Below are 13,938 nucleotides of genomic sequence, written 5' to 3' on the forward strand. Positions count from 1 at the left end.
GGCTGGTGCTTCTCACCGTGGGGTCACTTTGGGGGCATCTCAGCATGAGTTGGCACATCCTCGTGCATTGAAAGGGACCAGTGCCGATGTTCTTCAGCTTCCCTCAGTGCTTGGCATGGACTTTCCCCAGTGCCGAGGTCAGTGCCGAAGAACCAGATATCCTCAACCTGGAGGAACTTGATGGTGGCAAGTCTCTGGTGCTCCTAACAGCCAGTGGCACCGATGGAATGACCATCCACTGATGTCGATGGCTTGATGTCCATCAGTACAGCTTCATGGTCTGCCGATGCTGATGGCTTGATCATCTCCGGCCCGAAGAGGCGCTCCATCTTATTGAGCTGAAGATGATGTCCCTTTGGGGTCAACAGAGGATACATTCATCATGGGGTCCATGATAGACATGGTTCTCTGGCACCAAGGGCATCGCTTGAAACCAGACGTGGCTATGACGGGAAAAAATAAATGGGAAGCAAGATCAAAATCGATGTTGGCGGATGTCGAAGGCTGGCAGTCACCAAAGCACTGCCAGTACGGGAAATCGACTGCGAAAGGAAACTTACCAATAAACGAAGAAAACCCTGACTAGGAACACTACGGGGAGGACCGAGAGGGACCCAGCATTGAATGCAGGTAAAGAAAATTGTGTTAAAGTGAAAATTGGAAAGTTCTCCAAAAACAGCCAAAGTGAGCTCACCTTCCACCATGCTGCAACTCCGCAGAAAAAGAGAGACTGAAGAGGGACCCCGCGTGGATGCACGGTATAAGGCATAGTAAGCGTACCCTGTGGGGAAGTCAAAGTTCTAGAAATTTTGACTTACGTTTTCTGTGTCGGGGCTCCATCTGATGTCATCCATTTGTGAGGACTACAATCCTGCATGTCCTCTGTGAAAGGTTTTATTATTTTTCCTCCAGAAACTTGTCCAAACCTTTTTAAATCCCAGCTACACTAACAGCTTTTACTACATCCTCCAATAATGTATTCCATAGCTTAATTTTTTGTTGAGCAAAAAAATTATTTTCCTTTGTTTTAAATATACTACTTAATAACTTCATTGTGTGTCCCCTAGTCTTTGTACTCTTTGAAAGAGTAAACTGATTTGCATTTACCCCTTCCACTCCATTTATTTTATTATAAACCTCTTTCATATCTCCCCTCAGCCATTTCTTCTCCAAGCTGAAGAGTCCTAACATCTTTAGCTTTTCATCATAGGGGAATCATTCCATCCTCTTTATGATTTTGGTTTCCCTTCTCTGTACCTTTTCTAATTCTGCTATATATTTTTTGAAATGCGGTGACCAGAAGTGCACGCAATACTCAAGGTGAAGTCTCTATTTTATTCTCCATTCCTTTGCTAATAATTCCTAGCATTCTATATGCTTTCTTGGCCACTGCCACACACTAGCTGAAGAGTCATCAACATACAGTAAACCACTATTTTTTAGGGTTTTACTGGAAGAAGACTGCAAAGAAACAGGTAAGAATGTGCATTGGTGATTCTGTAGGCTGTCAACAATAAAGTTATGGCTTAACTTATTTTTCTAAAATGAAGGTGTCCCAAAGAGGTCAAATTTGAAACTGCCCAGGGAGGTGGCAGGCCCACAAAGCTCATTTTCACAAGGACAAGCCCTCCCTGTCTCAAAACAGCATAATCAATTTTAAATTTTAGTGCTTGTATAGTGTTTTTTACTCTTCTGTGCAAGTTTGAGAGAGAAGTTTTTTTGTTCATGTTGAACATGAGGGCTGGATGTAAACTATTTGAACTGAAGAGGAGATGAACCCCTTCATCAGTTAATGCCAAAACATCAGCTGTGAGATGATATATTTTCTCTACTTTCTTAATATTCTTTATGAAGTCTATGATAATCCATTTTGGATATTGTGATGATTTTATGTCTGTTTTTGAGACAGCTGAGCCTCCTTGTTTGAATAGTTTTTTTGGATATAGGTGACCTTTTTGCACTTTGTAGTTTTAATCATTTAAAGATACCAGTCTTCTTTATTTTTGTTTCACATCTTGTTTTATTGTTCAAAGCCTTGGGCCACTATCTTAGTATCTGTTGGCTAACTTCTGTTGTGGAACAGGTTTGGTTGCAGTGAATTAAGGGATGATTTTTCCATGTTTGCATCTGCTCTTGATAGACTGTAACCTACCGTTAAAAACAATCGCTCTGAGGAAATGGTGTGGGAACTAGTCCTCCATCATACCTAGATACCGGCAGTGAATTTCCAGGCAGTCTGAAACAAAGCCCTTGCATCAGAAAGATCTGCACAACTGATTTATCTGTACTGACTTTAGTTTTAAGGAGGAGATATACTTTGATGACACATCTGGGCACCTTGTCCTTGGAGGCAGCAAGTATGTACCTGGTATAGAAGGGTTCTTTGGAGCTGTGACGTACTATCGCCTCAGAGCCTTGGAAACAGAAGAGGTACTGTGCATGCTTGCCTTACGTATTAAGAATATGTGCATGCTTTACACCCAGCAGAACTAGAGATGTTACATCTCTTCAAGCATTATATGGAGAGCAGGTGGAATAATGATTAACAGAAATGAGAGATAAAGGAACTTTTAGCAAATTTGTGATGTATCACAGCCATACGGTCCATTGGGGCCTCATTACTGAAGTCTATAGTCCTACTGCTATCAGCAGGTTGTGCTTAAGTAAACTATTGTGCAATACTTTTGCATTCAGAGTGAATTTATTAGATGACTGTGGTCGCGTTTAAAGATTTTGTATTGCCGAAGTGAGGATATAAGATTAACAAGATTGAGGTAAGTCCTGTTCTTTTGCATTAACAAAAATTTATAACAACTTATTAGAGACCTATGATTGTACTGAAAATTACCAATAAAACTGAAAGAATGATCTTCAGCATTAATCGGTTTCACATATAAAAAAGTGTTAAATAAATAAATAAATAAATAAATAAATATGAAGGCCTCTTACTCCTTTAGTATTAAGGTTGTGACTGCATAACACAGTGTATATATATATATAAGGAAGAAGTCATTTGATAGAAAGAAATACTGCTTTAAATAGCAGAGTATCAGCATGGCAGGTATTAGTCCCCTACCGAAACACACAGCTCCAAACGGAAAGAGATGATTGTTTTGTGACTGCAACCAGAATCTGGGGTCTGAAATCGAGCTTGGACCTGTTACCTACGTGATGTTCAAATTCTCATCCACCAAGCAGCGTAATACAATAAAAGCAGTTATGTTTCCACTTCAACTTAAAAAGGAGAGACTGATCACTCAGCAGTAGAAATATCTTCCCAGTGTAGCACACACAAATCTCATGATTATTCTATTTATAGAATAAAAATACAGCATATCATATAAATTAAAGACTGAACGGCTAACAAGAAAACACTTTGTTATGCTGATTATCACCTTTATAAAATAAAGTATTTTATATGTGCATAGGTAGAATGAGAGACGGTAGTATAGATACATACATGCGTGGTACATGCAAGATAGTAGTATTTTTGTAAACCAAGTATCTCTTCATTTTCATGTATTGAACTTGGAAGTTTTCACTCTTGAACTTTTTCCAGGTCAGTGCCTGGCAAAACTCCCTGCTAGTATTTAATTTAACTGCCAACAGCATGCTTTTTTATTTCCAGATTGTTAACCCTCTTGCTGATAAGCAAACCAACGACCAGATTGAACTGTACTATAAAAGATGTACTGACATCCGAGAAATAGTGTTCTTGTATGAATACGTTGTGAGGAAAGGGCTGGCATCACACACAGAGTGTAAGTATGGATATGGTGCCCTGGAATATTCCTGGGCCATTTCTACAGTTAGCTCTGTTGTATTAGGGTTCCTTTGGGCAGTTTTTTTATATTGCTGTGTACAAATAGCAAGGTTACTAATCACCAGCTAGAGGAAATTTTAAAACTCTCACTGGGTAGCAGTTTGAGTCATTCCAGCTTTTACTTTGAGTTCTGTAGCTGTATCTGAAATTTTTGTTTTTTTGCTATAGATGCAAAGCTAAGAATTTCTAGGTAGAGTTAATTGAACGTACAATAAAAGCTGGAATGGCTTGAACTGCTAAGTACTGTCAACCCTAAAAATATTTCTTGTCTTTAGTGAACCTTACATTTCCCATGCCACCAATCAAGGTAAGTTATTACCCAGCTATAACTTAACCAGATAAAAAAAAGAGGTTGTTTTTTCGGGGTGTGGCTAAAATGTATGTGGCTAGCGCCAATATTATTAGCCAGGGAAGTTGGGTAACTTTAGCCAGTTATATTCAGCAGAACACTTATCTGGGTATGTTCCACTGAATATCTGGGTAAACTGCCTGGTTAACTTTCCTGCTTTCTGACTTACTCAGTATGGACCTCTCTGTGTTTATTTAAAAGGACGTGTATATCCAGCATGGCACTTTTTTTGGCAATCTTTCCCAGCCTTTTCAAGCTCAAGGCACACCTCAGTATTAACAGCAATGTTATGTGGCACACCAGCTTCCATGGGGTAGGTAGTGGGGACATGGAGAGGACTTGAATGACCCAAAGAAGAGCTAGGGAAGCACTGAAATTCTTACCAGTCTCTCTTCCAGAATTTAAGACATAGGGAGAGAAGGAGCAGAGACACACGTGAACTTGTCAGAATGGGCCATTTCCCTCTATACACAAATGCAGAAGGGAGAATTTGGTGTGCTTATGGGCCAGCCAGTTCAGTTCATTACCTTGGCTGTTTCATGTGGTTGCCGAAGCTCCTCCACTGCCGCATCCCCTCCCAGCGCTCAGAATGAGTCGCATGCAGTGCTTACTGCACACCCTCCCTGTTTCTCTTGGCCTGGAGATCAGGCAGCAGCTGGAAGGACTCAAAGGAGGAAGCTCGGGAGTGGGAAGATGAGGAAGCACGTGCAATGTGAGCTGCGTAAAGCAGGGCCCGGCTACTCATACCCTGCATACTGCCCATTGATTACCACGTTCCAGGGCTCATGTTGTACCTAGCAAGAAGAGGCGTGCGTGATTATACAAGTTCCATGTTTTTAAGTACTACTGCGGGTGCCTGTTGTTGCTGTGAGGTGCTGGTCTGCATATGAGTAAAAGGCAGTGGTGACTTTTCCGTGGCATACCAGTGTGCCATAGCACATTGGTTGACAGTGGTCTTATGCTCTTATTTTATCTCCACAAGAATCCAAAAGAGTCCTCAATTGGTCAGAATAAAAATACTGATATTTTGTACCTTGATATATAATTTTACATTTAGCGGATAATTTCAGTGAAATAGAAGGTCCAATATTTATGGTTTGTAGATGTAACAAGAAAAATTTCATTTGAAGGGCTTGAATGGTTTAGACACATTAGGAAACAGATGTAACCAAAAAAGATTTTGCTTTGAACTGAAAATAAGTTTTCAGGATCAATTCCCTATCTGTTTAAAGAGCAAATTCAAACAACATCATAGCCTTATGTGGATTTAGCTGACACACATCGTCCTAAATATTAGAAAAATTAATCTCCAAATCATCTAGTGTTTGAGTCATGGGATGTGAGCACTACAGCTGTGGTGGGATTGGCACTGCCCAGCAAACCAGCTGGGCCCCACCGACAGAAGGCAGACTCACTTAAAGTGGGACAGTAGTTAGGTTTCATCTGTACCAGTCTCTTCCCCCACAGGTTGAGCCCTTGAGTTCTGAGGACAGCAGGGTTTAGGCGAGAGTACTGAGGAGAGCGGACAAGCGGAGTTGGTAAGGTCAGGGCAGGCAGAGATCAGGCAGCATTTGTATCCAGGCAGTGGTCATATCCAGGAGGCAGTCCGAGATGGAAGGCAGGGGAGAGAACTAGGCCAGGGAAGGACAGGAGCAAGGCAAGGCTTGAGAGGAACAAGGCAGGCAGGAACAGGACTCCAGGAGAGGCAAGGCAGGGTTGGAACCTGACAGGCAGGAACTGGGCAGGCTGGGCTGGAGCAAGATCAGGCAGGCTGGATCAGGATCAGAGCAACATGTATTACGGAAGGACCTGTTGCTGAGGCGCTGGCTGGGAGCCCAGCCTGGGTTTAAGTACCCAGCCGGCGCTGATGTCATTACTGTGTGCCTCTGCCGGTTTCCCAGTGTGGGGCCTTTAAGTGCTGGCAAAGTGCACACATATGTGCGTCTAAGGTAGCCTGCGACAGGACTGATGGTGGTGTCGGGGAGGGAGCATCTGTGAGTGCAGCAGGCTTGGTGGCATAAGGCTGAGTGAGGTCGGCCATGGGGCATCCTACAGACAGCCAAACATTACAGCTTGCCTAACCTCAGGGCCCTCTTATCTTGTGCCAGAGTCAACACTAGCTAAATATTTCTTTTGAGATATTTAATATGCTCTGGCTACTGCAATACAGAGCTGTCAAGAAGTTTTAAAATCTCTAACATATAACTTCTAAATTAATCCGCAAAACCTATAGAGTCTAACTTTGAAAAGTTAATTTACATAAGGTTTTTAAACTTAAATCTGTTCTCTAAACTCTTCATTTTCTATGTTATTTATTTATTTATTTAAAAGATTTATATTCCGCTAATCCGCAGATCTCAGCAGATGCCGGACTCACATGTATAATAAAATACATTAATACATCAACACAAATAAAACGTAAACTAACAAAAAGATAACAATACAGAGTACATGTACTTAAAATGTAAGAAACAATAAACATCACAGAGCATGGAGATCATAGAATAACACCCGCCCAATCATGATCCATCTGGGAATGCCGGCTGAAAGAACTGGGATTTCAACAGCTTACGGAAATGAAGCCAATCATTCTCTGATCTAATAAAATCAGGTAATTCATTCCATAGAATAGGCCCAGCAATGCTAAAGATCTGACTGCGGGACAAATTTTTGTTTGTATTAATGAAGGAATTTCTAAAAAATGTTTAGTGGATGATTGCAAAGTGTGGGTAGGATAATAAGAGCGAATTGATGAAGCAATACAAGCTGGTGCTGTCTCATGGAGGGCCTTCCAAACCAGAGTTAAAGTTTTAACCTTCACTTCTCCAGACAATGGGTAGCCAATGTAAGGCAGCTAGGATGGGTGAAATGTGTTCGTGCAGTCATGAACCAGCAATCAGTCTAGCTGTCGAATTTTGGATTAACTGCAGAGCTTGAAGATAGGAATTTGGCAAACCTAGCATCAGGACATTACAAGAATTCAACGAGGACAAAACTAGAGATTGCGTCACTGTCCAGACATCAGAGATAGTGAGAAGCGGCTTCAAAGAGCTCAAAAGCTGGAGTTTGTAGTAAGCAGATTATACTACTGAGGAAATGTGAGCTTGCATAGACAATGAGGAGTCAACTATCACCCCTTATTACGAGCGCTTGATTGGATTGGAATAGAATGCCCATCGAACTGAAAATTGGTAGGAGATTCTTCTAAGAGTGTGTGGGATAGGATCAGGATCTCGGTTTTCTTAACATTAAGAGAGAGTCTATTTTCCTTCATCTATTCATTAATCTTTAAAGGCAAGCAGACAGCTTCCTGAAAGCCTGATCAATAGAAGTAATGATAGGGAAGAAAAACTGAAGATTATCTGCGTAAAGTTTAAAAGTCAACTCTAACACAGAGAGAACAGAACAAAGCAGGATCAAGTAGATATTGAACAGAGTAGGGGAAAGCATGGAACCCTGTGGAATACCTGTTGATAGAAGGAATAGATTTGAAGAACAGTCACCCATCTTCACCTGATAGTAGCAGTCAGAAAGAAAAGAAGAAAACCAGGAATGGACTGTAGCAGAGATCCCCCAAACTTTGCAGAGGGCCAAGTTGTAGATTGTGGTTAACTGTATCGAAGGGTGAGGATATATCAAGCAGCACTAGGTGGTATTGTACCCCAGAGTCAAAACCCTGGCAAATTAAATCAAACTTGAGACAAAGAGAGACTCAGTGTTGTGATGCAGGCAAAAGACAAAGATTATTATCAGTTAAGAACTCCTGTAACTGGGAATGAACAATTTTTTCAATGACCTTAGCTTAATAGAGGTAATGAAGAGATGGGACGAAAGTTGGCAAGATCTGTGGGGTCCAGGCTCACCTTTTTTTAAAACTGGCCTGATTTTATTAGCTCGGATGGTACCAGTCCCTCAGACAAAGATGCATTGAAAACATCAGCGATAAAAGGGGAAACTTCAGACTGTAGGATCTTGATCAGGAATGAATACAAAAAAGCTGTCTTTCATCTGATTACGTATCGAGCTTACCTCAGAACATATTGTTAGAGAGAATTCACACCAAGAGGTGGAAGTAGAAGAAGAATTAGGAGTAATAATAGGTAGTAGAATCGAATGATTCCACTACACAATTTGTTTTATGAGCAAAGAGAGAAGCAAATGACTCGCATATTAAATGAGTGGGAACCGGAGAGTAGCCCATGGGGAGAGCTGCTGAAGAATGAACTATCCTGAACAGTTCACGGGGATGAGATGCATCTTCATTAATTCTTGTTATGACTTCATTACATTTACAAAGAACTTGGCATTTTCCCAAATTTGTTTCAATCATTTTAAATTTTTTCAACCACTTTAGATGTAACATTTTCCTGGTAACTGATTTTATTCCTTAAATCGCCCACATCTTGATGTAGTAATCCTATCCCGGAGTCACTATTTCTTTCAAAGTAAAGATAGCCTGCCATAAAGTTTCCAAAGCTATTTCTTTTGGAATAGTCGTTCACCATAGTATCCTGAGAAGAATCAGGAAGGACAACAGGAGAAAAGTCCATACAGTGTCCTTTCAGATTAAATAAGGAACTAGTGAGCAATACTGGTATGCCATGGGGGTCACTTTGGAGGTTTGTGTTTCTTTTGGTAAGTTCTAGAGCTATTGGAGCTTTAATGGGGTGACTGCTTTCCAAAATTCTGATCTCTGTATTCAAGGCTGGCTGTCGGTATTTCTGTATTTAGGATCCTGAGACTCATTTATTGTTTGTGTTTGACTGCTGGTATCCCAAAGATAAAATAACGTTTACAAGTTATAACCATAAACTATTGTGTGAGACTTCCATTGGATCCCCAAGGTTTTGGGTTTGAGAAAGAAGAGGTGTTCTGGAGGAGATCGGAAAGGGATTTGTCATGGTCTGTGAGCCCTTGCACTGAGGTGAGATTGGAGCTGCCTAACTATAAAATCCAGGGTCAGGGATCAGGTCAGGGTATCACCTATACCTGCCTCCTCCACCGCAGATTGAGCCCTTGGATTCAGAGGAAGGTCCCCTGGATACCAAACAGGCCTAGATCAAGGCACTGTCAGTCCACGTAAAGGTTGAGGCAGATGGAGAGTAGGCGATGTCAGGTTCCAGGCTGTGGTCAGGACAGGTAACGATTAGGCAGCATCAGGTCTGGGCAAAAGTCAAAGCACAAGGATTCAGTCCAGTAGGAAGAGCACAGGACAAATGCAGGAGAAGGACAAGACAGACAGAAAGCAAGGTAAAACAAGGCTGGGTCAGCAGGAATGAGGCAAAGCTGACTGGAATGAGACAAGGAATGGAGCAAGGCAGGCAGGAATGAGCAGGAACAAGACAAGATCCAAGGAGCAAAACACACTGCACAGGACGGCAGGGAACCTATTGCTGAGGTGCTGTCAGAAAGCACAGCTAAGGCTTAAATCCCCAGCCCGTGCTGATTTCATCAAGTGGCGCCACTCCTAGTTCCTGCCACGGGTCTACAAGAAGTTTTGTGAGCAATGCGCATGCTTGCCTGTGGAGGCCCTGCATGTCAGCAGCGTCAGAGGTAGTATGGTGGCATCTTGGGGTGAGTACAGGCCGACTGCTGTGTGTTGTCCACAGTCGACCCAACGTTACAGGATTGTTGAAGTTATGCTTTGGGGAGGCAGTTAGGTGGTCTCAGGTGAGAAAGATGTTTTGTCTTGCTTTTTCTTTTTCCCTGTCCTGCAGAGAAAATCAAGCCACTTCCATCTAAGCCTGGTCAAATCCAACTTCTTATGCAGCTGCTGTTTTTGTTTTTTTTAACCCACTCACAAGTGCTGAGGAAGGAAACCCCTCAGCATATGGTTTCATTTTATGTTCCTCTATCAAGGGTTACAATTTTTTCTGAGAATACCACAAAATTGGCAACTTTTGCCATCAAATTCTCCATTTCCTTAAAGCTTAATTCAGTAAGACCCATGTCATCTAGTGGGGCTCATCAGGAAATCAAAAGTACTTTCAAACCTAAAAAATCCCATAGCACTTTTAGTACTCTAGATTTTATTTTCTCTGTGGCTAGAGGCCTTGTGGGCCTGGGTCATATAAGAATACTTTAAAGAGTCTGAGGAGTGGCAGATGCAAGGGCCTCATCTTTAATTTGCAGAAGGAATTGAGGAAAATGGTCCCCTTTACCCTTTTTTTTTTTTTAAACAGATCTCTACTTAACCAGATCCCTTTGAAGGTATCCGGTTAAGTAGCTAGTTATTTGGTATATCCAGGCTAACCTAGTTGAATATACCCAGTATTCAGCTAGATTAGCTGGATCTCTCAGCCTCTCCCTGGAACGCCCCCGAAATGCCCCTTTTTTATCCAGCTAAATTATAGCCGGATAACTACTTGTACATTATCTATGTAAATGGCTTTTGAATTTTGACCTCATCAATGTATCAGATTTTGCACTTTTAAAATTTACCAGCACTGAGTACATCTGGGCCCTTAGTTATTTATTTAAATTATTTATTTAAATTATTTCTGTACCGTTTTAGCAATTATATAATTGATCAAAGCGGTTTACATAGTCAAAGTAAAATAATGACAGCTAAAAAAAAAGTAAATACAATAATTGCAAATAAAAATGCACTGATTACTTTGTCTTTGTTTAAACAAAAAATAAATATCTAAAAAATCAGGCAAATATAAATAAAAGAAAACAAAGATAATAAAGTTAGAGAGAAATACAATTCATTTCAAATCCCTGTGCTAATCTTACTTGTTTCTTTATGAACTAAAAACCTGATACAGTTTATTTAACTCAAGTACAGAGAGAAAACGAAGAGTACAAAAAACCTAGAAGAATTTTTAGAACAAAATGCCTGCTCCAATCTGGTTCAAGTATATAACCTATTGGCCTGTAGATCCAAATGCCTCTGTAAAGAGATGTGTTTTTAATGATTTTTAAAAATTCTTTATGGTTTGACATTTGTCTTAATCTTACTGGTTGTTTTTATCTACTAGGATGTATTCTGTGTATGTGAAACCAGTGTAATAGAAGTATTTTTCCTCTCCTCCCATAATGACATCAAAGGGGTAATTTTTAAACTGCCTGCCTCGGTGCAAGTCTGTTGGGGTACTTTTCACCTGCGGGTTTTGTCACTTATTTTCCTAGAAAAGCAGCCTGGCCAAGATTACACCTGCTAATTTGTGTAGATAAGATTTTCCCCTGAGAAAAATTGCATGCATACTTTTGAAAATTCAGAAGTATGCATGGAAGGGCTAACCCCTTCCCAAGCCTGCCCTGGAAGGCATCCCCTTACTGTAGATAAAAGTGCACTCAAAGAGACACAAATCGTATACTTTTATCTACATGTAGGGTGTGCAATTTTCTAAAAAGAAATCTCTGCAAGTAGAGCACACTCTCTCTTACCCGTGGAAATGGATTTGAAAATTACCCTCCCTGAGGGCAATTTTTAAAAGTCATTCACCGATGTAAATGGATGTTCACCCAGGTAAAAGGCAATTCGAAAATGACCTCACCAGTATGCAGATAAAATTGTGCATGTAGTTCTGCAGCTAGCATACTTTTACCCACATTACATGAAGGTGTTCCTGGAATGCGATTAGGCCAGGGGGATCACACATAGTTTTGGATGGAAAAAGTATACACACACAGAAATATAAAAAAGCTGCACATCTCTGCCGGTACATTTTCCTTTTGCAATTTTCAAAAGGCTAAAGAAGTTAGGGCTGTTCAATTTGGAGAAGAGACGACTGAGGGAGGATACGATAGAAGTCTACATAATCATGAACAAGTTAATGTAAATTGGTTATTTACCTTCTCAGATAATAGAAGGCTCAGGGGGCACTCCATGAAGTTAGCATGTAGCTCATTTAAAACAAATCAAAGACAATTGTTTTTCACTCAGCACATAGGCTCTGGAATTCATTGCCAGAGGATGTGGTTACAGAAGTTAGGGTAACTGGGTTTAAAAAAGGTTTGAATAAGTTCCTAGAGGATAAATCCGTAAACTGCTATGACAGTAATTAATTAATAAGCAATAGTAGCTTGTGATCTATCTAATGTTTGGGTACTTGCCAGGAACTTGTGACTTGGATTGGCTACTGTTGGAAACAGGATACTGTGCTTGATGGACCCTTGGTCTGACCCAGTATGGCATATCTTATGTAACTTATGAGTACTTTTCCTATGAGAACTGATGCAAAATCAGAAGTCAAAAGCGCCTGCAGGCTTTGCACCTGCCGGCTTAGTTTTGAAAATTATCACCAAGTTGACAAGCTTTCTGTTCTAGAACCTCAAGTTGGAAAAGTCACGCCCCCTCAGTTTCTGGATTTTCTTTTAGATTGCATTAGAAAGACACATGGTTTAAAGTCTCTTTATAAAACTTGCTTGCATGAACGTTCTGTGATTTACAGATCATATCAGATGAGCTTACTGGTTAAAAATCTCTTTTTCCAAGTCTCATGTATTTGCACAGTCAAACTGTGCTCAGACTTTAGATGGTAACACCATGAGACAGAGCCTTCAAATTATCTGCTGGTGTCATCCCGAGCTCTGCGTGTCAATATGATTCATTTTTATCATGACATTTATGTTAAATGGGCAGGTTTTTCCCAGGAAGCTCAAGAAGAATTTATAAGTCTTCTGCCGTTTTGCTTTCTGCAGGTATTTCCAACAACTATTATGGCAGATATGGGGACATGCCAGTGTGTCTTGCTTTTCCCTGGAGGAGGGAAACGATGGATAAATACCGCAGTTTATTTAATCTGCTGCATGAGATGGATTTGAATTTCTCATTTGGTAAATACGCTGCTCTTTCTGTCAGAAATATGCTCATTAGTCATTTCTAAGACCTTGCTTTAACATATGCTTTGCCCTGTTTATTTTCGAAGGCAGCCATTAGAAATGTGTGTCTAAAATATACATTGTGCCTTTAGTGTCAGAAGACCCATATGATGTAGTTGTAGAAATTGGTCGGAGGATATTTGAGAAAACTGCGAAGAAACTGTCTAGCAGTGCTGGCCTGCAGGATGCAGTCTCCTTGATTCCTTCACTAATAGAGTCCAGCTGCTGTGGATGTCACGAGGCCTCCTATTACCTAGCAGTCATCTACGAAACAGGGCTGGGTGTAGCTGTGGATCCTGTCCAGGTATTTCCTTGAGCACTATATTATCAGCAAAACTTTTTTTTTTTTTATTGTTGGGGGCTTTTAATGCTGCTGTTAGTAAGAAAGTGACCTGTTAGGATTTAAGTTTTGTGTATCACAAAACATGATGCATTTTTGGAAAGTAGAAGTCCCTTTCATTTGTATCAAGATTGATATTTGCTTTAAGGAAGGTGTTGGGGCTTGTTGCAATAAGCAAGATATTCTCGACAGAGCCATTTTTTTTTCAAGCTGTTCTGATGTAGAAAGAAACACGTATATTAAATATATCTGCCCTATATTTGCAATGGTTTAATGGCAGCCCCATCTGTAACTTGAAGTACTATATATTAACATGTTTCTAGCACGAACCACTTCCTTCACTCTTCCCTTTTTCTGTTGTTTAACTTTATAGGGGCGCTTGTACAGTTTGGTCGGAGCTCAGGGGGATGAGCGGTTTGCTGTGATGAAACTTGGCTATAAGCATTTCCATGGCATTGATAACTATCCAGTGGACTGGGACCTGTCATATACTTATTACAGTAGTATCGCAAGAAAGACAATTCAGGATCGTCAGACTGTGCAAGGAGAGCAGGTACAATGTTTTTTGCCTGAGGCCAGGAAATCAAAAGCACTATT

The 13,938-nt window shown here is 40.6% G+C and overlaps 1 protein-coding gene across 1 annotated transcript in view; it reads left to right on the forward strand.

The window, feature by feature from the left end:
* SEL1L3 (SEL1L family member 3) overlaps nucleotides 1-13,938 on the forward strand; it is a 185,227-nt gene that overhangs the window by 72,934 nt on the left and 98,355 nt on the right. Inside the window, 5 exon segments of the mRNA XM_029589818.1 lie at nucleotides 2,298-2,430; nucleotides 3,629-3,761; nucleotides 12,822-12,956; nucleotides 13,094-13,305; nucleotides 13,715-13,894. Of these exon segments, the coding sequence (XP_029445678.1) occupies nucleotides 2,298-2,430; nucleotides 3,629-3,761; nucleotides 12,822-12,956; nucleotides 13,094-13,305; nucleotides 13,715-13,894 (793 nt within the window).

The sequence above is a fragment of the Rhinatrema bivittatum genome, chromosome 1, assembly GCF_901001135.1.
Source record: "Rhinatrema bivittatum chromosome 1, aRhiBiv1.1, whole genome shotgun sequence".
NCBI lineage: Eukaryota > Metazoa > Chordata > Amphibia > Gymnophiona > Rhinatrematidae > Rhinatrema > Rhinatrema bivittatum.